General features: G+C 48.6%; 1 protein-coding gene across 1 annotated transcript in view; it reads left to right on the top strand.

Annotated features, from left to right (window-relative positions):
- The window catches only part of LOC306771772 (uncharacterized protein), a gene marked incomplete at its 5' end in the record, with an annotated part of 81,376 nt that extends 59,572 nt beyond the window's left edge, over positions 1-21,804 (top strand). The window contains 2 exon segments of the mRNA XM_079261089.1: positions 16,254-16,311; positions 21,703-21,804. Of these exon segments, the coding sequence (XP_079117215.1) occupies positions 16,254-16,311; positions 21,703-21,721 (77 nt within the window). The 3' untranslated portion in view covers positions 21,722-21,804.
- Between the last annotated feature and the right edge of the window lie 1,999 nt (positions 21,805-23,803).

Below are 23,803 nucleotides of genomic sequence, written 5' to 3' on the forward strand. Positions count from 1 at the left end.
CTCCACCCTCCTTCCTCCTGGTTATTTAGAACGTTACACCGTCTCCACCCTCCTTCCTCCTGGTTATTTAGAACGCTACACCGTCTACACCCTCCTTCCTCCTGGTTATTTAGAACGTTACACCGTCTACACCCTCCTTCCTCCTGGTTATTTAGAACGCTACACCGTCTCCACCCTCCTTCCTCCTGGTTATTTAGAACGCTACACCGTCTACACCCTCCTTCCTCCTGGTTATTTAGAACGTTACACCGTCTACACCCTCCTTCCTCCTGGTTATTTAGAACGTTACACCGTCTCCACCCTCCTTCCTCCTGGTTATTTAGAACGTTACACCGTCTACACCCTCCTTCCTCCTGGTTATTTAGAACGCTACACCGTCTACACCCTCCTTCCTCCTGGTTATTTAGAACGTTACACCGTCTACACCCTCCTTTCCTCCTGGTTATTTAGAACGCTACACCGTCTCCACCCTCCTTCCTCCTGGTTATTTAGAACGTTACACCGTCTCCACCCTCCTTCCTCCTGGTTATTTAGAACGCTACACCGTCTACACCCTCCTTCCTCCTGGTTATTTAGAACGTTACACCTTCTACACCCTCCTTCCTCCTGGTTATTTAGAACGTTACACCGTCTCCACCCTCCTTCCTCCTGGTTATTTAGAACGTTACACCGTCTCCACCCTCCTTCCTCCTGGTTATTTAGAACGTTACACCTTCTACACCCTCCTTCCTCCTGGTTATTTAGAACGCTACACCGTCTCCACCCTCCTTCCTCCTGGTTATTTAGAACGTTACACCGTCTCCACCCTCCTTCCTCCTGGTTATTTAGAACGTTACACCGTCTCCACCCTCCTTCCTCCTGGTTATTTAGAACGTTACACCGTCTACACCCTCCTTCCTCCTGGTTATTTAGAACGTTACACCGTCTCCACCCTCCTTCCTCCTGGTTATTTAGAACGTTACACCGTCTCCACCCTCCTTTCTCCTGGTTATTTAGAACGTTACACCGTCTCCACCCTCCTTCCTCCTGGTTATTTAGAACGTTACACCGTCTCCACCCTCCTTCCTCCTGGTTATTTAGAACGTTACACCTTCTACACCCTCCTTCCTCCTGGTTATTTAGAACGTTACACCGTCTCCACCCTCCTTCCTCCTGGTTATTTAGAACGTTACACCGTCTCCACCCTCCTTCCTCCTGGTTATTTAGAACGTTACACCGTCTCCACCCTCCTTCCTCCTGGTTATTTAGAACGCTACACCGTCTACACCCTCCTTGCTCCTGGTTATTTAGAACGCTACACCGTCTACACCCTCCTTCCTCCTGGTTATTTAGAACGTTACACCGTCTACACCCTCCTTCCTCCTGGTTATTTAGAACGTTACACCGTCTCCACCCTCCTTCCTCCTGGTTATTTAGAACGTTACACCGTCTACACCCTCCTTCCTCCTGGTTATTTAGAACGCTACACCGTCTACACCCTCCTTCCTCCTGGTTATTTAGAACGTTACACCGTCTCCACCCTCCTTCCTCCTGGTTATTTAGAACGTTACACCGTCTCCATCCTCCTTCCTCCTGGTTATTTAGAACGTTACACCGTCTCCATCCTCCTTCCTCCTCGTTATTTAGAACGTTACACCGTCTCCACCCTCCTTCCTCCTGGTTATTTAGAACGTTACACCATCTCCACCCTCCTTCCTCCTGGTTATTTAGAACGCTACACCGTCTCCACCCTCCTTCCTCCTGGTTATTTAGAACGTTACACCATCTCCACCCTCCTTCCTCCTGGTTATTTAGAACGTTACACCGTCTCCACCCTCCTTCCTCCTGGTTATTTAGAACGTTACACCGTCTCCACCCTCCTTCCTCCTGGTTATTTAGAACGTTACACCGTCTCCACCCTCCTTCCTCCTGGTTATTTAGAACGTTACACCGTCTACACCCTCCTTCCTCCTGGTTATTTAGAACGCTACACCGTCTCCACCCTCCTTCCTCCTGGTTATTTAGAACGTTACACCGTCTCCACCCTCCTTCCTCCTGGTTATTTAGAACGCTACACCGTCTACACCCTCCTTCCTCCTGGTTATTTAGAACGTTACACCGTCTACACCCTCCTTCCTCCTGGTTATTTAGAACGCTACACCGTCTACACCCTCCTTCCTCCTGGTTATTTAGAACGTTACAACGTCTACACCCTCCTTCCTCCTGGTTATTTAGAACGTTACACCGTCTACACCCTCCTTCCTCCTGGTTATTTAGAACGTTACAACGTCTACACCCTCCTTCCTCCTGGTTATTTAGAACGCTACACCGTCTACACCCTCCTTCCTCCTGGTTATTTAGAACGTTACACCGTCTACACCCTCCTTCCTCCTGGTTATTTAGAACGTTACAACGTCTCCACCCTCCTTCCTCCTGGTTATTTAGAACGCTACACCGTCTCCACCCTCCTTCCTCCTGGTAATTTAGAACGCTACACCGTCTACACCCTCCTTCCTCCTGGTTATTTAGAACGTTACACCGTCTACACCCTCCTTCCTCCTGGTTATTTAGAACGTTACACCGTCTACACCCTCCTTCCTCCTGGTTATTTAGAACGTTACACCGTCTCCACCCTCCTTCCTCCTGGTTATTTAGAACGTTACACCGTCTCCACCCTCCTTCCTCCTGGTTATTTAGAACGTTACACCGTCTACACCCTCCTTCCTCCTGGTTATTTAGAACGCTACACCGTCTCCACCCTCCTTCCTCCTGGTTATTTAGAACGTTACACCGTCTACACCCTCCTTCCTCCTGGTTATTTAGAACGCTACGCCGTCTACACCCTCCTTCCTCCTGGTTATTTAGAACGTTACACCGTCTCCACCCTCCTGGTTATTTAGAACGCTACACCGTCTCCACCCTCCTTCCTCCTGGTTATTTAGAACGTTACACCGTCTACACCCTCCTTCCTCCTGGTTATTTAGAACGTTACACCGTCTACACCCTCCTTCCTCCTGGTTATTTAGAACGTTACACCGTCTCCACCCTCCTTCCTCCTGGTTATTTAGAACGTTACACCGTCTCCACCCTCCTTCCTCCTGGTTATTTAGAACGTTACACCGTCTCCACCCTCCTTCCTCCTGGTTATTTAGAACGCTACACCGTCTACACCCTCCTTCCTCCTGGTTATTTAGAACGTTACACCGTCTACACCCTCCTTCCTCCTGGTTATTTAGAACGCTACACCGTCTCCACCCTCCTTCCTCCTGGTTATTTAGAACGCTACACCGTCTACACCCTCCTTCCTCCTGGTTATTTAGAACGTTACACCGTCTACACCCTCCTTCCTCCTGGTTATTTAGAACGTTACACCGTCTCCACCCTCCTTCCTCCTGGTTATTTAGAACGTTACACCGTCTACACCCTCCTTCCTCCTGGTTATTTAGAACGCTACACCGTCTACACCCTCCTTCCTCCTGGTTATTTAGAACGTTACACCGTCTACACCCTCCTTTCCTCCTGGTTATTTAGAACGCTACACCGTCTCCACCCTCCTTCCTCCTGGTTATTTAGAACGTTACACCGTCTCCACCCTCCTTCCTCCTGGTTATTTAGAACGCTACACCGTCTACACCCTCCTTCCTCCTGGTTATTTAGAACGTTACACCTTCTACACCCTCCTTCCTCCTGGTTATTTAGAACGTTACACCGTCTCCACCCTCCTTCCTCCTGGTTATTTAGAACGTTACACCGTCTCCACCCTCCTTCCTCCTGGTTATTTAGAACGTTACACCTTCTACACCCTCCTTCCTCCTGGTTATTTAGAACGCTACACCGTCTCCACCCTCCTTCCTCCTGGTTATTTAGAACGTTACACCGTCTCCACCCTCCTTCCTCCTGGTTATTTAGAACGTTACACCGTCTCCACCCTCCTTCCTCCTGGTTATTTAGAACGTTACACCGTCTACACCCTCCTTCCTCCTGGTTATTTAGAACGTTACACCGTCTCCACCCTCCTTCCTCCTGGTTATTTAGAACGTTACACCGTCTCCACCCTCCTTTCTCCTGGTTATTTAGAACGTTACACCGTCTCCACCCTCCTTCCTCCTGGTTATTTAGAACGTTACACCGTCTCCACCCTCCTTCCTCCTGGTTATTTAGAACGTTACACCTTCTACACCCTCCTTCCTCCTGGTTATTTAGAACGTTACACCGTCTCCACCCTCCTTCCTCCTGGTTATTTAGAACGTTACACCGTCTCCACCCTCCTTCCTCCTGGTTATTTAGAACGTTACACCGTCTCCACCCTCCTTCCTCCTGGTTATTTAGAACGCTACACCGTCTACACCCTCCTTGCTCCTGGTTATTTAGAACGCTACACCGTCTACACCCTCCTTCCTCCTGGTTATTTAGAACGTTACACCGTCTACACCCTCCTTCCTCCTGGTTATTTAGAACGTTACACCGTCTCCACCCTCCTTCCTCCTGGTTATTTAGAACGTTACACCGTCTACACCCTCCTTCCTCCTGGTTATTTAGAACGCTACACCGTCTACACCCTCCTTCCTCCTGGTTATTTAGAACGTTACACCGTCTCCACCCTCCTTCCTCCTGGTTATTTAGAACGTTACACCGTCTCCATCCTCCTTCCTCCTGGTTATTTAGAACGTTACACCGTCTCCATCCTCCTTCCTCCTGGTTATTTAGAACGCTACACCGTCTACACCCTCCTTCCTCCTGGTTATTTAGAACGTTACACCGTCTACACCCTCCTTCCTCCTGGTTATTTAGAACGTTACACCGTCTACACCCTCCTTCCTCCTGGTTATTTAGAACGCTACACCGTCTACACCCTCCTTCCTCCTGGTTATTTAGAACGTTACACCGTCTCCACCCTCCTTCCTCCTGGTTATTTAGAACGTTACACCGTCTACACCCTCCTTCCTCCTGGTTATTTAGAACGCTACACCGTCTACACCCTCCTTCCTCCTGGTTATTTAGAACGCTACACCGTCTCCACCCTCCTTCCTCCTGGTTATTTAGAACGTTACACCGTCTCCACCCTCCTTCCTCCTGGTTATTTAGAACGTTACACCGTCTCCACCCTCCTTCCTCCTGGTTATTTAGAACGTTACACCGTCTACACCCTCCTTCCTCCTGGTTATTTAGAACGTTACACCGTCTCCACCCTCCTTCCTCCTGGTTATTTAGAACGTTACACCGTCTACACCCTCCTTCCTCCTGGTTATTTAGAACGTTACACCGTCTCCACCCTCCTTCCTCCTGGTTATTTAGAACGTTACACCGTCTCCACCCTCCTTCCTCCTGGTTATTTAGAACGTTACACCGTCTCCACCCTCCTTCCTCCTGGTTATTTAGAACGTTACACCGTCTCCACCCTCCTTCCTCCTGGTTATTTAGAACGTTACACCGTCTCCACCCTCCTTCCTCCTGGTTATTTAGAACGTTACACCGTCTACACCCTCCTTCCTCCTGGTTATTTAGAACGCTACACCGTCTACACCCTCCTTGCTCCTGGTTATTTAGAACGCTACACCGTCTACACCCTCCTTCCTCCTGGTTATTTAGAACGTTACACCGTCTACACCCTCCTTCCTCCTGGTTATTTAGAACGTTACACCGTCTCCACCCTCCTTCCTCCTGGTTATTTAGAACGTTACACCGTCTACACCCTCCTTCCTCCTGGTTATTTAGAACGCTACACCGTCTACACCCTCCTTCCTCCTGGTTATTTAGAACGTTACACCGTCTACACCCTCCTTCCTCCTGGTTATTTAGAACGTTACACCGTCTCCACCCTCCTTCCTCCTGGTTATTTAGAACGCTACGCCGTCTCCACCCTCCTTCCTCCTGGTTATTTAGAACGTTACACCGTCTCCACCCTCCTTCCTCCTGGTTATTTAGAACGCTACACCGTCTCCACCCTCCTTCCTCCTGGTTATTTAGAACGCTACACCGTCTACACCCTCCTTCCTCCTGGTTATTTAGAACGCTACACCGTCTACACCCTCCTTCCTCCTGGTTATTTAGAACGCTACACCGTCTACACCCTCCTTCCTCCTGGTTATTTAGAACGCTACACCGTCTACACCCTCCTTCCTCCTGGTTATTTAGAACGTTACACCGTCTACACCCTCCTTCCTCCTGGTTATTTAGAACGCTACACCGTCTCCACCCTCCTTCCTCCTGGTTATTTAGAACGTTACACCGTCTCCACCCTCCTTCCTCCTGGTTATTTAGAACGTTACACCGTCTACACCCTCCTTCCTCCTGGTTATTTAGAACGTTACACCGTCTCCACCCTCCTTCCTCCTGGTTATTTAGAACGTTACACCGTCTACACCCTCCTTCCTCCTGGTTATTTAGAACGTTACACCGTCTACACCCTCCTTCCTCCTGGTTATTTAGAACGTTACACCGTCTCCACCCTCCTTCCTCCTGGTTATTTAGAACGTTACACCGTCTCCACCCTCCTTCCTCCTGGTTATTTAGAACGTTACACCGTCTACACCCTCCTTCCTCCTGGTTATTTAGAACGTTACACCGTCTACACCCTCCTTCCTCCTGGTTATTTAGAACGTTACACCGTCTACACCCTCCTTCCTCCTGGTTATTTAGAACGTTACACCGTCTACACCCTCCTTCCTCCTGGTTATTTAGAACGCTACACCGTCTACACCCTCCTTCCTCCTGGTTATTTAGAACGTTACACCATCTCCACCCTCCTTCCTCCTGGTTATTTAGAACGTTACACCGTCTCCACCCTCCTTCCTCCTGGTTATTTAGAACGCTACACCGTCTACACCCTCCTTCCTCCTGGTTATTTAGAACGTTACACCGTCTCCACCCTCCTTCCTCCTGGTTATTTAGAACGTTACACCGTCTCCACCCTCCTTCCTCCTGGTTATTTAGAACGTTACACCGTCTCCACCCTCCTTCCTCCTGGTTATTTAGAACGCTACACCGTCTACACCCTCCTTCCTCCTGGTTATTTAGAACGTTACACCGTCTCCACCCTCCTTCCTCCTGGTTATTTAGAACGTTACACCGTCTCCACCCTCCTTCCTCCTGGTTATTTAGAACGCTACACCGTCTACACCCTCCTTCCTCCTGGTTATTTAGAACGTTACACCGTCTACACCCTCCTTCCTCCTGGTTATTTAGAACGTTACACCGTCTACACCCTCCTTCCTCCTGGTTATTTAGAACGTTATACCGTCTCCACCCTCCTTCCTCCTGGTTATTTAGAACGTTATACCGTCTCCACCCTCCTTCCTCCTGGTTATTTAGAACGTTACACCGTCTCCACCCTCCTTCCTCCTGGTTATTTAGAACGTTACACCGTCTACACCCTCCTTCCTCCTGGTTATTTAGAACGCCACACCGTCTACACCCTCCTTTCTCCTGGTTATTTAGAACGCTACGCCGTCTCCACCCTCCTTTCTCCTGGTTATTTAGAACGCTACACCGTCTCCATCCTCCTTCCTCCTGGTTATTTAGAACGTTACACCGTCTACACCCTCCTTCCTCCTGGTTATTTAGAACGTTACACCGTCTCCACCCTCCTTCCTCCTGGTTATTTAGAACGTTACACCGTCTACACCCTCCTTCCTCCTGGTTATTTAGAACGTTACACCGTCTCCACCCTCCTTCCTCCTGGTTATTTAGAACGTTACACCGTCTACACCCTCCTTCCTCCTGGTTATTTAGAACGTTACACCGTCTCCACCCTCCTTCCTCCTGGTTATTTAGAACGCTACACCGTCTACACCCTCCTTCCTCCTGGTTATTTAGAACGTTACACCGTCTACACCCTCCTTCCTCCTGGTTATTTAGAACGTTACACCGTCTACACCCTCCTTCCTCCTGGTTATTTAGAACGTTACACCGTCTACACCCTCCTTCCTCCTGGTTATTTAGAACGTTACACCGTCTCCACCCTCCTTCCTCCTGGTTATTTAGAACGTTACACCGTCTACACCCTCCTTCCTCCTGGTTATTTAGAACGCTACACCGTCTACACCCTCCTTCCTTCTTGTTATTTAGAACGTTACACCATCTACACCCTACTTCCTCCTGGTTATTTAGAACGTTACACCGTCTCCACCCTCCTTCCTCCTGGTTATTTAGAACGTTACACCGTCTACACCCTCCTTCCTCCTGGTTATTTAGAACGTTAGACCGTCTACACCCTCCTTCCTCCTGGTTATTTAGAACGTTACACCGTCTACACCCTCCTTCCTCCTGGTTATTTAGAACGCTACGCCGTCTCCACCCTCTTTCCTCCTGGTTATTTAGAACGTTACACCGTCTACACCCTCCTTCCTCCTGGTTATTTAGAACGTTAGACCGTCTCCACCCTCCTTCCTCCTGGTTATTTAGAACGTTACACCGTCTACACCCTCCTTCCTCCTGGTTATTTAGAACGTTACACCGTCTACACCCTCCTTCCTCCTGGTTATTTAGAACGTTACACCGTCTCCACCCTCCTTCCTCCTGGTTATTTAGAACGCTACGCCGTCTCCACCCTCCTTCCTCCTGGTTATTTAGAACGTTACACCGTCTCCACCCTCCTTCCTCCTGGTTATTTAGAACGTTACACCGTCTCCACCCTCCTTCCTCCTGGTTATTTAGAACGTTACACCATCTACACCCTACTTCCTCCTGGTTATTTAGAACGTTACACCGTCTCCACCCTCCTTCCTCCTGGTTATTTAGAACGTTACACCGTCTACACCCTCCTTCCTCCTGGTTATTTAGAACGTTACACCGTCTCCACCCTCCTTCCTCCTGGTTATTTAGAACGTTACACCGTCTACACCCTCCTTCCTCCTGGTTATTTAGAACGCTACACCGTCTCCACCCTCCTTCCTCCTGGTTATTTAGAACGTTACACCGTCTACACCCTCCTTCCTCCTTGTTATTTAGAACGTTACACCGTCTCCACCCTCCTTCCTCCTGGTTATTTAGAACGTTACACCGTCTCCACCCTCCTTCCTCCTGGTTATTTAGAACGTTACACCATCTACACCCTACTTCCTCCTGGTTATTTAGAACGTTACACCGTCTCCACCCTCCTTCCTCCTGGTTATTTAGAACGCTACGCCGTCTCCACCCTCCTTCCTCCTGGTTATTTAGAACGTTACACCGTCTCCACCCTCCTTCCTCCTGGTTATTTAGAACGTTACACCGTCTCCACCCTCCTTCCTCCTGGTTATTTAGAACGTTACACCGTCTCCACCCTCCTTCCTCCTGGTTATTTAGAACGTTACACCGTCTACACCCTCCTTCCTCCTGGTTATTTAGAACGTTACACCGTCTACACCCTCCTTCCTCCTGGTTATTTAGAACGTTACACAGTCTCCACCCTCCTTCCTCCTGGTTATTTAGAACGTTACACCGTCTACACCCTCCTTCCTCCTGGTTATTTAGAACGTTACACCGTCTACACCCTCCTTCCTCCTGGTTATTTAGAACGTTACACAGTCTACACCCTCCTTCCTCCTGGTTATTTAGAACGTTACACCGTCTCCACCCTCCTTCCTCCTGGTTATTTAGAACGCTACACCGTCTCCATCCTCCTTCCTCCTGGTTATTTAGAACGTTACACCGTCTCCACCCTCCTTCCTCCTGGTTATTTAGAACGTTACACCGTCTACACCCTCCTTCCTCCTGGTTATTTAGAACGTTACACCGTCTCCACCCTCCTTCCTCCTGGTTATTTAGAACGTTACACCGTCTACACCCTCCTTCCTCCTGGTTATTTAGAACGTTACACCGTCTACACCCTCCTTCCTCCTGGTTATTTAGAACGTTACACAGTCTACACCCTCCTTCCTCCTGGTTATTTAGAACGTTACACCGTCTCCACCCTCCTTCCTCCTGGTTATTTAGAACGCTACACCGTCTCCATCCTCCTTCCTCCTGGTTATTTAGAACGTTACACCGTCTCCACCCTCCTTCCTCCTGGTTATTTAGAACGTTACACCGTCTCCACCCTCCTTCCTCCTGGTTATTTAGAACGTTACACCGTCTCCACCCTCCTTCCTCCTGGTTATTTAGAACGTTACACCGTCTACACCCTCCTTCCTCCTGGTTATTTAGAACGTTACACCGTCTCCACCCTCCTTCCTCCTGGTTATTTAGAACGCTACACCGTCTACACCCTCCTTCCTCCTGGTTATTTAGAACGTTACACCGTCTACACCCTCCTTCCTCCTGGTTATTTAGAACGTTACACCGTCTCCACCCTCCTTCCTCCTGGTTATTTAGAACGTTACACCGTCTACACCCTCCTTCCTTCTTGTTATTTAGAACGTTACACCATCTACACCCTACTTCCTCCTGGTTATTTAGAACGTTACACCGTCTCCACCCTCCTTCCTCCTTGTTATTTAGAACGTTACACCGTCTACACCCTCCTTCCTCCTGGTTATTTAGAACGTTAGACCGTCTACACCCTCCTTCCTCCTGGTTATTTAGAACGTTACACCGTCTACACCCTCCTTCCTCCTGGTTATTTAGAACGCTACGCCGTCTCCACCCTCTTTCCTCCTGGTTATTTAGAACGTTACACCGTCTACACCCTCCTTCCTCCTGGTTATTTAGAACGTTAGACCGTCTCCACCCTCCTTCCTCCTGGTTATTTAGAACGTTACACCGTCTACACCCTCCTTCCTCCTGGTTATTTAGAACGTTACACCGTCTACACCCTCCTTCCTCCTGGTTATTTAGAACGTTACACCGTCTACACCCTCCTTCCTTCTTGTTATTTAGAACGTTACACCATCTACACCCTACTTCCTCCTGGTTATTTAGAACGTTACACCGTCTCCACCCTCCTTCCTCCTTGTTATTTAGAACGTTACACCGTCTACACCCTCCTTCCTCCTGGTTATTTAGAACGTTACACCGTCTACACCCTCCTTCCTCCTGGTTATTTAGAACGTTAGACCGTCTACACCCTCCTTCCTCCTGGTTATTTAGAACGTTACACCGTCTCCACCCTCTTTCCTCCTGGTTATTTAGAACGTTAGACCGTCTACACCCTCCTTCCTCCTGGTTATTTAGAACGTTACACCGTCTACACCCTCCTTCCTCCTGGTTATTTAGAACGTTACACCGTCTACACCCTCCTTCCTCCTGGTTATTTAGAACGTTACACCGTCTACACCCTCCTTCCTCCTGGTTATTTAGAACGTTAGACCGTCTACACCCTCCTTCCTCCTGGTTATTTAGAACGTTAGACCGTCTACACCCTCCTTCCTCCTGGTTATTTAGAACGTTAGACCGTCTCCACCCTCCTTCCTCCTGGTTATTTAGAACGCTACGCCGTCTCCACCCTCTTTCCTCCTGGTTATTTAGAACGTTACACCGTCTACACCCTCCTTCCTCCTGGTTATTTAGAACGTTAGACCGTCTCCACCCTCCTTCCTCCTGGTTATTTAGAACGTTACACCGTCTACACCCTCCTTCCTCCTGGTTATTTAGAACGTTACACCGTCTACACCCTCCTTCCTCCTGGTTATTTAGAACGTTACACCGTCTCCACCCTCCTTCCTCCTGGTTATTTAGAACGCTACGCCGTCTCCACCCTCCTTCCTCCTGGTTATTTAGAACGTTACACCGTCTACACCCTCCTTCCTCCTGGTTATTTAGAACGTTACACCGTCTCCACCCTCCTTCCTCCTGGTTATTTAGAACGTTACACCGTCTCCACCCTCCTTCCTCCTGGTTATTTAGAACGTTACACCATCTACACCCTACTTCCTCCTGGTTATTTAGAACGTTACACCGTCTCCACCCTCCTTCCTCCTGGTTATTTAGAACGTTACACCGTCTACACCCTCCTTCCTCCTGGTTATTTAGAACGTTACACCGTCTACACCCTCCTTCCTCCTGGTTATTTAGAACGCTACACCGTCTCCACCCTCCTTCCTCCTGGTTATTTAGAACGTTACACCGTCTCCACCCTCCTTCCTCCTGGTTATTTAGAACGTTACACCATCTACACCCTACTTCCTCCTGGTTATTTAGAACGTTACACCGTCTCCACCCTCCTTCCTCCTGGTTATTTAGAACGTTACACCGTCTACACCCTCCTTCCTCCTGGTTATTTAGAACGTTACACCGTCTCCACCCTCCTTCCTCCTGGTTATTTAGAACGTTACACCGTCTACACCCTCCTTCCTCCTGGTTATTTAGAACGCTACACCGTCTCCACCCTCCTTCCTCCTGGTTATTTAGAACGTTACACCGTCTACACCCTCCTTCCTCCTTGTTATTTAGAACGTTACACCGTCTCCACCCTCCTTCCTCCTGGTTATTTAGAACGTTACACCGTCTCCACCCTCCTTCCTCCTGGTTATTTAGAACGTTACACCATCTACACCCTACTTCCTCCTGGTTATTTAGAACGTTACACCGTCTCCGCCCTCCTTCCTCCTGGTTATTTAGAACGCTACGCCGTCTCCACCCTCCTTCCTCCTGGTTATTTAGAACGTTACACCGTCTACACCCTCCTTCCTCCTGGTTATTTAGAACGTTACACCGTCTCCACCCTCCTTCCTCCTGGTTATTTAGAACGTTACACCGTCTCCACCCTCCTTCCTCCTGGTTATTTAGAACGTTACACCATCTCCACCCTCCTTCCTCCTGGTTATTTAGAACGTTACACCGTCTACACCCTCCTTCCTCCTGGTTATTTAGAACGTTACACAGTCTACACCCTCCTTCCTCCTGGTTATTTCTGTTTTTTTTCTTGGATATTTTCTTTCCTCTGGCGGGGCAAAGCGTCTGGATGCTCTTCCGTTTCAGTGGAAAACATCAGGCTGATTGATCCACGGTGGTCTCCGCTCGTTTCTCCTCCGACAACACAGGTTTCACAGCTAAATCCTGTGTTGTCTAAAACGTTTGTCCCGTTTCAGCTGCCGTTTATAAAGACGGTGATGCAACATGGTTGCTAGGCGCCACCTCTGTATTTATAAATACATCATTCTAAGCTACTTTCATGTGGATTTAATTAAACTTCAGTTAAATCCGTATTTATGAAAGTGATACTTGATTTTTTCTTACAAAAAGCCAAATTAGTGACACCTTGCGCTTTAAGCAAAGTCGTAAGCCAAGTCAGTTATTAGTTAATGATAATTTGGAACGTTAGATACAATCTGGGATCATTTTGGAGAAGGAAATAAGACGCGGTGATTTTCCCATGTTGCTGCTTCTGTCGCTGCTGGATAATTTACCTGCACAGGTGATCTTGATAGTAAAGTAAAAGTGCCTTTTGCTTCAGAAAGTCATGAAATGAATCTTTTCATTATACGAAAAGTATAAGTTGCATCAACGTTAACATGAGTATGTGATGAATCAGGAATGAGAATTTGGAATAATGTGCTTCATTTACCGTTCTCACGTACAACTTAGGATTTTTTTTACAAATATTTAGACACTCATAAAATCTTTCAGCTTCTTGGACTCATCCTGTAAATCGTATAAACAATCCGGAGAACTTTTACAAACATTGGAGTGTTTGAACAGGGTCACTTTGTTTCTTTGTTCAGTTCATTGAAAGAACGATAAAATTACAGTGATGGCGTTTGTCAGATTTTTCAGGTGTCTTTTTCATTTTGTCATTTAAAAATAACAGATCCGTTTCCTCCACCACAGGAATATCCCTCCACAAACAGGTCACAGTGAGTCCCCACCAACCTGCTGAGCGTGGTCTGTAATCATCCGACTGAGCTGTAACTGTAGATTTTATTATAGTAGTAACATTTATCAGGAGATGGACGTCATGCTGCTGATTAATTCCATCATTTTCATTTCCTCAGTCACCACTTGCTCCATCGGCGCTCTGCTTCTGGATGCTGGAGGTTTTTAGACACAGCTAAAACGGTACAGTACATAAAGAGAAATGCAAATCTATTCTATGATGCAGCACCACCGTTTCTGAGACCAGTCCAAATGTTTACATAAAGATGCTTTTCTACTCATAATAACTCATAATCTGTGTGATTATTTATTTCCAACTGCATTACTTTACAGAAAACAGGAAAAACAGGTTGTTTATTCTAATTCATTCTCTGGGCATTATGCTGGTCATTTGTCCTTCTTAGGGTTAGGGTAGTTATGGTTGGTTAGGGTAGTTATGGTTGGTTAGGGTAGTTAGGGTTGGTTATGGTTGGTTAGGGTTGGTTAGGGTAGTTAGGGTTGGTTAGGGTAGTTAGGGTTGTTAGGGTAGTTATGGTTGTTAGGGTTGGTTAGGGTAGTTAGGGTTGTTAGGGTAGTTATGGTTGTTAGGGTTGGTTAGGGTAGTTAGGGTTGTTAGGGTAGTTATGGTTGTTAGGGTAGTTATGGTTGTTAGGGTTGGTTAGGGTAGTTATGGTTGTTAGGGTTGGTTAGGGTAGTTATGGTTGTTAGGGTAGTTATGGTTGTTAGGGTTGGTTAGGGTAGTTATGGTTGTTAGGGTAGTTATGGTTGTTAGGGTTGGTTAGGGTAGTTATGGTTGTTAGGGTTGGTTAGGGTAGTTAGGGTAGTTAGGGTTGGTTAGGGTTGGTTAGGGTAGTTAGGGTTGGTTATGGTAGTTAGGGTAGTTAAGGTAGTTAGGGTTGGTTAGGGTAGTTAGGGTTGGTTAGGGTAGTTAGGGTTGGTTAGGGTTGGTTAGGGTAGTTAGGGTTGGTTAGGGTAGTTAAGGTAGTTAGGGTTGGTTAGGGTAGTTATGGTTGGTTAGGGTTGTTAGGGTAGTTATGGTTGTTAGGGTTGGTTAGGGTAGTTAGGGTTGGTTAGGGTTGGTTAGGGTAGTTAGGGTTGGTTAGGGGGGGTTAGGGTTGTTAGGGTAGTTATGGTTGTTAGGGTTGGTTAGGGTAGTTAGGGTAGTTAGGGTTGGTTAGGGTTGGTTAGGGTAGTTAGGGTTGGTTAGGGTAGTTAGGGTAGTTAGGGTTGGTTAGGGTAGTTAGGGTTGTTAGGGTTGGTTAGGGTAGTTAGGGTTGGTTAGGGTTGGTTAAGGTAGTTAGGGTTGGTTAGGGTAGTTAGGGTAGTTAAGGTAGTTAGGGTTGTTAGGGTGGTTAGGGTAGTTAGGGTTGTTAAGGTACTTAGGGTTGGTTAGGGTAGTTAGGGTAAGTAAGGTAGTTAGGGTTGTTAGGGTAGTTAGGGTTGTTAGGGTAGTTATGGTAGTTAGGGTTTGTTAGGGTAGTTAGGGTTGGTTAGGGTAGTTAGGGTAATTAGGGTTGTTAGGGTAGTTAGGGTTGTTAGGGTAGTTATGGTTGTTAGGGTTGGTTAGGGTTGTTAGGGTAGTTAAGGTAGTTAGGGTTGTTAGGGTAGTTAGGGTAGTCAGGGTTAGGGTAGTTATGGTTGTTAGGGTAGTTAGAGTTGTTAGGGTAGTTTGGGTAGTCAGGGTTTGGGTAGTTATGGTTGTTAGGGTTGGTTAGGGTAGTTAGGGTTAATAGGGTAGTCAGGGTAGTTAGGGTAGTTAGAGTTGTTAGGGTAGTTTGGGTAGTCAGGGTTTGGGTAGTTATGGTTATTAGGCTTGTTGCCGCTCTGGCCATCTGTGTTTGCACATTGAGCTTTTATTTTGTTTTCAGGCATTTCCCTGCAACGTAGAGCCAGCTGGCGCGTCTTTCTGACTTATGAAGAGACTTAAATTCATCGGTTGAAGAGAAAAGACAATCTATCGACAACCTAAGCCTGATGGCTCGCTTTAATGAAAAACCTCTGGAGTACAGCATAAAAACACATTTAGGAAGATTTGGATAAAGGGGAAAGAGGGGCTTTTTTCATCCACCATGACTCTGGCTGTTGTGTGGTCTGATCCTGCTTAAACGACAGGCCCCCATGTGCCCCCCCCAGGCTGAAGCGGAGGCCTCCATGACTGTTGCTCCTTCCTCACAACGCCACTGTGACGTATGTTGTTCAGGCTGCTTAGAAGAAGGGATTCATGTATTCTTGTGAGGTTAGATCGACTTTGTGGACATGAGTCCAACGTTTCCCAGATGTTCGCCTGTTAACTGGTTCCGACTGCGTGTGATGGTTTCATGACCGTCTTCAGAACGGTCCATCTGTCTCACCTCGCTAGGTGTTTCCCACAGCGCCACGCTTCGTCTTCTGGCCTTCATTTTTAGCCATTTTGCGTAACATGCGAAGCTGGTAGTCCATCAGGATGTTCCTGAGTCTGTCGGCTTGAACTTATCGTATTAACGAGGCTTTTTTCTTTCGTTAAAACAACACATTTAACCCCCCCCCCTCTGTTTTTCCCACAGCTCTGATATCTGCCGGCTGCTGCAGCAACAACTGTAGGAATGTCAAGCTATGGGACAGGTAAGGACCTCTCGCCACCTCCTTTCTTCTCCATGAAGCCATTTTGTGTTAACTGGAGTCTGAGAGCAGAAAACGGGCAAATGAAGGTCATTGTTTGTTCTTTCCACAGGGGTGCATAATCCTGTAATTAGCTCCATTATTCGCAGCGCTCCTTCAGCTGCCATCTTAAAACCTGTTCTCTTTGTGCTGGTTTGGAGGGATTTACATGAAATGTGATCAGCGGTGAGAGTGTTGAACGCAGATATATTTGCACTTTATTCTCCTGTAAATAAGCAGGTTACCAACAAACGGCCGTGTGTTTGATCCAGGGTCACTGCAGGGTCACTGTAAGCTCTGGTGCAGTAGATGAGTAATGTCTGCAGGACAGCGGGCTGGACCTAAAACGCATCGTAACCTTTTCCAACGGGCACATTCTTGCTCTTCCCACCATGTCCGGTCTCTCTGAACGTCTTCAGAAGCGGCTCAGGAGGACCAGAAGGCGGTGTGCTGTGTGTCAGGAGAGGATTTGCAAGCTCAGAGAAAAGAAACAAGGCTGAAGTCAGGTCCTCTGCTGTCCCTCGGCTCTCCGCTGTGGTGGAGGACACACACAAGCAGGAACAAAATGATCCGTCACTGAAAAGCAACACAAAACCTGCAGAAATGCCCGTCTTCCCCTCGCTGACGCTGGCGACTTCTTTTCATACAGCTAACAGTCACACATGGAAGCCTCGTCTGTCCTCCCGGGTCAAACTGACGCGGCTCGTTTCACTGCTTATAAAACATAAAATACAAAAGATTTGCTCGATATTTAGAATTAATCTCATTAAAGAACTGAATTCCAATACATGAAATATATAGTTTACTTATTTATTGTAATTTATGGTGTAATAAACCTTAAGCTGTTTGTCTTCATCAGTTCTGAGTGAAGCTGAGATCATTTATTAGTTTCTCTGCAGTATTGATTATTGGCATCAGTGTTGATAAAATACCACATACATCATATGTGAACATGCAGTCAGGAAACTGTTTGGAAACCGTTTACAGTTTTTAAAAACACATCTCGTAACTTTCTGACCATAAAACTCGGGGTTCCAGACGTGTTTGACGCCACAGGGACATCTATCAGGTGTATATCTGGAACCGCTGCTGCCCAGCAGCGTCCCGAGGCTGAGAAACGGACACGATACAACATTTACATCCGCGACGCAACGTTTCGCTTCACGGTATAATAAAGGAACTGGATGTTTGATTCAGCAAAGAGACGCAGGAAGATTAAAAGATTAAAGAAGAGAAAAGGAGTCATGGTGAGATGTTCTGCTGGCTGGAGAGAGCTACCAGGTCGGGTAGGATGCAGGATGGATTGTCCGTCCATAGGGGGCGCTGACGGGGAAAGTTCTGTAGTGCCTTTAACAGAAACAATTAGCTACACTCGTCCTCAATTCAACGGTTTTATAAAGCATTAATATGAAACAAACGTTTGCTTTTAGTCAACTTGTTTCCACATTTATTTCCACTTATTTCCAGGTCTCCTGGCCGGGAGTAGCAGTTCCTGTTGTCTGTTGTCTTTCTGTCCTCTTCCCCCCACACAGCAGAGGCAGATGGCTGCCTGTCCTGAGCCGGGTTCTGCCGGAGGTTTCCTTCCTGTTAAAAGGGAGTTTTTTCCTTCCCACTGTTGCCAGTGTGCTTGCTCAGGATGGGAGATTGAGTTGGACTCAACTCAATCTGTTGGTTTCCTTATATAGGCTGTTATGAATTGGCCTTCATTATGTTTTCCCCTCTGTCTGTAAAGCGTCTTGAGATGGCATTGCCGTGATTTGACGCTATATAAATAAAGTTGAACTGAATTTTAAAATCCATTTTGTTTTTATCTCATAAGACCTGATTTACATAAAAAAAAAACCCAGAATAATTTTGACTCCAGATATGATTGTTGCAGATTAAGAACATGCATGATGACAGACTGGACAGAGAAGACCTGTTTCCACATAACGGCGGAAAAAGTTGCTGTAGGGGTCTGAAAACTGGCCAGCTTATGCCCCAAAGCTGCTGGGTTATTAGCAGAGGTCTGGCGGTGCATCGGTGTACCGGGAAATCGTGCACTGACAAACGCTCTGCACAGTTTTTTTACCGTGTTTTTGTGATGCATCAGTTCTAATTAAAAAAATTTTAAAAAGTCCCACCCATAGAAAATATAATCTGTAGCTTTGAGGATGTGTGTGTGTGTGTGTGTGTGTGTGTGTATGTGTGTGTGTGTGTTTCTAGCAGTGGCGACTGAACATGGAAGTTACTGAATGTACTTTCAGTCCTGTGAGCATTTTAGGAGCTTAAAATGTTCAGAATAGAAGCAGCAGAAGACGATAAAAGAAATCAGGTGTACAATAGATTTTTTAAGAGGATTTTGAGGATTTATTTGGATCCGTTTGGCAGCAGCTTGCCAGGAAAGAGGGTCAGAGAGCAGGGAACGACATGCAGCAGAGGGCACCAGGCCAGGATTCGGCTGCATTCAGCAGCTGTAATCTCTACGTACGGGGCGGATGCTCAACCAGTTCAGCTAAATGCTGCACCAGGTGTGCTAGCTTTAAAACAATGAAATCATGCCAGGCACTATACTGGGAAAAGCATTCGCTTCACAGGGAAGCCTCAGTTTGCACGTCATGGTGTTTGAGCAGACGGATCTGAGCTCCAGCCTGATGTGAAAAGATAAACTGGCTGTATAACTGCAGGCCTCGTGGTCCTTAAAAGGTTCAAAACGTCTCAAGAGTTTCAGTAAAGCGACTCAATAAGCGGCACATCCTTCTAACAAAGCGAAGAGAATCAATCTAAAGGCAGGTGAAGGAGAGACTGCTTGGCATCGATGGCCACAACTTTCACGATAAGCTCTCAGTTTAATGGGAAGACCAGACCTTCAAACTGGTCTGGTGCCAAGATTCAGGACTTCTGACCTGTGATGGAAAACTGGAACGACAAAGTTTGTTTTAAACATTCATCACTAAGTTAAAGTTAAAGATGAGTTGGCGACGCTGCGTTCCCCGACCTGCGCCGGAGCCGGCCGATGAGTTGGCGACGCTGCGTTCCCCGAGCTGCGCCGGAGCCGGCCGATGAGTTGGCGACGCTGCGTTCCCCGAGCTGCGCCGGAGCCGGCCGATGAGTTGGCGACGCTGCGTTCCCCGAGCTGCGCCGAAGCCGGCCGATGAGTTGGCGACGCTGCGTTCCCCGAGCTGCGCCGGAGCCGGCCGATGAGTTGGCGACGCTGCGTTCCCCGAGCTGCGCCGGAGCCGGCCGATGAGTTGGCGACGCTGCGTTCCCCGAGATGCGCCGAAGCCGGCCGATGAGTTGGCGACGCTGCGTTCCCCGAGATGCGCCGGAGCCGGCCGATGAGTTGGCGACGCTGCGTTCCCCGAGCTGCGCCGAAGCCGGCCGATGAGTTGGCGACGCTGCGTTCCCCGAGCTGCGCCGAAGCCGGCCGATGAGTTGGCGACGCTGCGTTCCCCGAGCTGCGCCGGAGCCGGCCGATGAGTTGGCGACGCTGCGTTCCCCGAGCTGCGCCGAAGCCGGCCGATGAGTTGGCGACGCTGCGTTCCCCGAGCTGCGCCGGAGCCGGCCGATGAGTTGGCGACGCTGCGTTCCCCGAGCTGCGCCGAAGCCGGCCGATGAGTTGGCGACGCTGCGTTCCCCGAGCTGCGCCGGAGCCGGCCGATGAGTTGGCGACGCTGCGTTCCCCGAGCTGCGCCGAAGCCGGCCGATGAGTTGGCGACGCTGCGTTCCCCGAGCTGCGCCGGAGCCGGCCGATGAGTTGGCGACGCTGCGTTCCCCGAGATGCGCCGGAGCCGGCCGATGAGTTGGCGACGCTGCGTTCCCCGAGCTGCGCCGAAGCCGGCCGATGAGTTGGCGACGCTGCGTTCCCCGAGCTGCGCCGAAGCCGGCCGATGAGTTGGCGACGCTGCGTTCCCCGAGATGCGCCGAAGCCGGCCGATGAGTTGGCGACGCTGCGTTCCCCGAGCTGCGCCGAAGCCGGCCGATGAGTTGGCGACGCTGCGTTCCCCGAGCTGCGCCGGAGCCGGCCGATGAGTTGGCGACGCTGCGTTCCCCGAGCTGCGCCGGAGCCGGCCGATGAGTTGGCGACGCTGCGTTCCCCGAGATGCGCCGGAGCCGGCCGATGAGTTGGCGACGCTGCGTTCCCCGACCTGCGCCGGAGCCGGCCGATGAGTTGGCGACGCTGCGTTCCCCGAGATGCGCCGGAGCCGGCCGATGAGTTGGCGACGCTGCGTTCCCCGAGATGCGCCGGAGCCGGCCGATGAGTTGGCGACGCTGCGTTCCCCGAGATGCGCCGGAGCCGGCCGATGAGTTGGCGACGCTGCGTTCCCCGAGCTGCGCCGGAGCCGGCCGATGAGTTGGCGACGCTGCGTTCCCCGAGCTGCGCCGAAGCCGGCCGATGAGTTGGCGACGCTGCGTTCCCCGAGCTGCGCCGGAGCCGGCCGATGAGTTGGCGACGCTGCGTTCCCCGAGATGCGCCGGAGCCGGCCGATGAGTTGGCGACGCTGCGTTCCCCGAGATGCGCCGGAGCCGGCCGATGAGTTGGCGACGCTGCGTTCCCCGAGCTGCGCCGGAGCCGGCCGATGAGTTGGCGACGCTGCGTTCCCCGAGCTGCGCCGAAGCCGGCCGATGAGTTGGCGACGCTGCGTTCCCCGAGCTGCGCCGGAGCCGGCCGATGAGTTGGCCGAGCTCCAGTGCGTGCATCAGGGTAATCCTGCACCAGGAAACTCAGCACCAGCAAATGGTCCATGTTGTTTGGAACGCACGATGCCATTAAATTTGCCAATTTTTTTAACGTGTAATTTATTAATCGTTATTAATGTGTTAAAGTCCTGCCCTAAAACCCAACTGAACAGAGGAACGTGCACAGTTACGTGGAAGTAAAAACGCATGTTTTCAGGTCAACATGACAATTGTCTGAATTTCTCGTGAGATTTTTATTTTTGTGCGTTTCTTCGTCCTGTTAGCATAAACTGCTAAATGAAGTCCAGCGAAGTGAAGACGGACGAGAGCAAACGGCAGCTAGCTGCGGAGCATCTCGGTGGTTTTAGGGCCCATGAAGCCTGTGGAAACGTGTCTCTGGCTGTCTCAGGTTTCAGCTCAGAGGTGATTAATCAGAGAACTGCAGTGAAATAAGATGATTTCTGCCTTTATCAGCAGGCAACACAGAACCAGAAACCAGTATGTCTGACCAGCAGCCTGATGCTAAATGCTGCTGTAGATTCACACACTGAATTAATCCACAATCCAGTGACAGCTGGGGAAAACACGCCGGCCTGAAGCGGCTGTTCTGGCCGTTTTCCTTCGGGTTCATTAAATCACCACCAAATCGCTGGAAATGAAAACCCCTCTCGTCTGTCTGCTTTTCTTTTCCTGCAGCTTCGACGCTTCCTCTTGACGACTCGGCAAACCACACCTCTCTGAGGAGGAGGTGCAGCGGTGGGGCGACCTTCCAGCCTCTCTGGCCTGGACGGACTCCAGGGAAAGCCTCAGCCCTCCATGACTTCTGATGGTCTGCGGTCCCTGGCATCCTCCGTGTCCACAGTCCTTTAGACAGCCTGCCTCCATGTTTTCATTTCTACATACCCAGAGTCTGAGCGGGTGGCTGGGCGTTTCAGGCGGCGGATCCCGAGGACTGCCGTGGCGGACTGGATCGGAGCGGATCGGCGTGGTTGCCTCCTGCAGAGACACTGGACAGGAAGGACGCTGGGACTGGTGCTGCTACTCTGTGTTTACAAAATGTAGATGGTCGGTGAAGAAGCACAGCAAACTTTCTATATCCTGCTGTTCTGAAGAGAACATGTTCCCCGCAGTGCTGCTCCGTAGTCTCCCCGTTTTCTGCTCTCCCAGCTAGTCATCGTCTGCAAAGTGTGTCATGAGACTGCTGTAATCTAATGTCCTGCCTCTCAGATGATCGCCGTCGTCTCCCCTCCTCGTACAACGTTCCGCCATTTCAGCTCAACACGAAGACAACCAACAGGTGTCGGAAAGCAGGATGGTGGACGTTCCTAGCTGCTGCCAGGTGTTCTAGTTCTACCAGATGCAACGTTCAGGTGTCATCTTTCTGTTTTCTATTCTTTTCTCCCTCCAAGCGCCTATACTGAAGCTGGGGAGAAGGTCCGTTTCTCCATCTGGTTTTTTACAAGGAAGTAAAGTCCAAGTAAAAAGTAGAGTACTGGATTAGTTTTCTATATATCTATATATACAAATATTATATGATTATTATTTTTGACTTACTGGTATTATAACAGGTATATGAAAATGCATATGATATATCAAATAATAAACTCTTTATTTAAAAGTTTGCCGCTCATGTTTTTGCCTCCGCTTGGATCTCTGCAGGTTGTGAGTCTGTCACTGTGCGACGACCACATGTCTAAGTTTGAGTCAACATCTCCTGCAGACGGAGAGAGGTTCAGCGGCGCCGCCAGCAACCTCTGCTGCTTTCTCACCGTTCACACCAAGACGTGTGTTCATGTTGGGGTTCTGGTCAGAGGATGGTTTGAACTTAATGCTGTGAAATATTAACAGCTACAATCTGCTGCTGCTTCTCTCCTCATGGTTTGACTCATAAACTTGCCTTAAAATACAAAAACCAATGAAATAAAATGACCAGATGCCAGAACAATACTCTGAAATAAAGAGGACAAATTATCACGTTTTAATTTGGCTTTTAATGTTAAAATAGTCTGTGTAATAACAATTTTATTACCTGTAATCAAATATCTAGAAGATGGTAAACAATAATGACGTTCTTAAAAATGTACTTTAAAGGTGTTTTCATGTGAAATGAAACGATATTTTGTTTTTAAACTGCATAGAAACAGTTTTTAATTTGACATAAAATATGGAAATGTGCAGCTATTTGTTTTGGTGCCCATTGGGAAGGAAAACTGTACAATACCTCAGAAACGACTGAATTTAAAGTGCACAGAAAAGAAAAGGAACATTTGCAGCATTTACTGTCCACAGATTTGCGACCGTGTCAGTAGGCACATCCTTTCAGAATGAAAGTATCTGTGTCATCCAGGGTATTCGGAGCATACTCTCTTCTAACCCCGTGATGCTGTGACAGGTACAAACTACACCTACACCTGTGGCTACAGCAGCTCAGCTCAGGTTGTGATGCTGCTCTGGTGCAGTTAGCCATCAGCTGCATTAACTTCAGCCTGAACATAGACATAATAAAGATAAATATGTCTATGAGCCTGTCTCTCACCAGTCCTGGTTTAGTCCTTTCATAACTGTCCTCCCTGAAACCAAAGAGCAGAAATGATGTGACAAAGAGCGAACTGATGGAAACTAAACCGTCTCATTTTACTGTTTCTGAAACCGTGTTTTTCTGGGTAACTTTAGTTTGTTTTTAACAAAAGGGCTAAAAATTGAGGCTGCTCGTACTTCCTGAGGGACCAGTACACCACTGGGACACAAAGAAACTAAAAAGTTCTGCTTCACCAAGAAACGGTGGAGAAGCTTGGTG

This window comes from Telmatherina bonti (genome assembly GCF_933228915.1).
Source record: "Telmatherina bonti genome assembly, chromosome: 3".
NCBI classification, from domain to species: Eukaryota; Metazoa; Chordata; class Actinopteri; order Atheriniformes; family Telmatherinidae; genus Telmatherina; species Telmatherina bonti.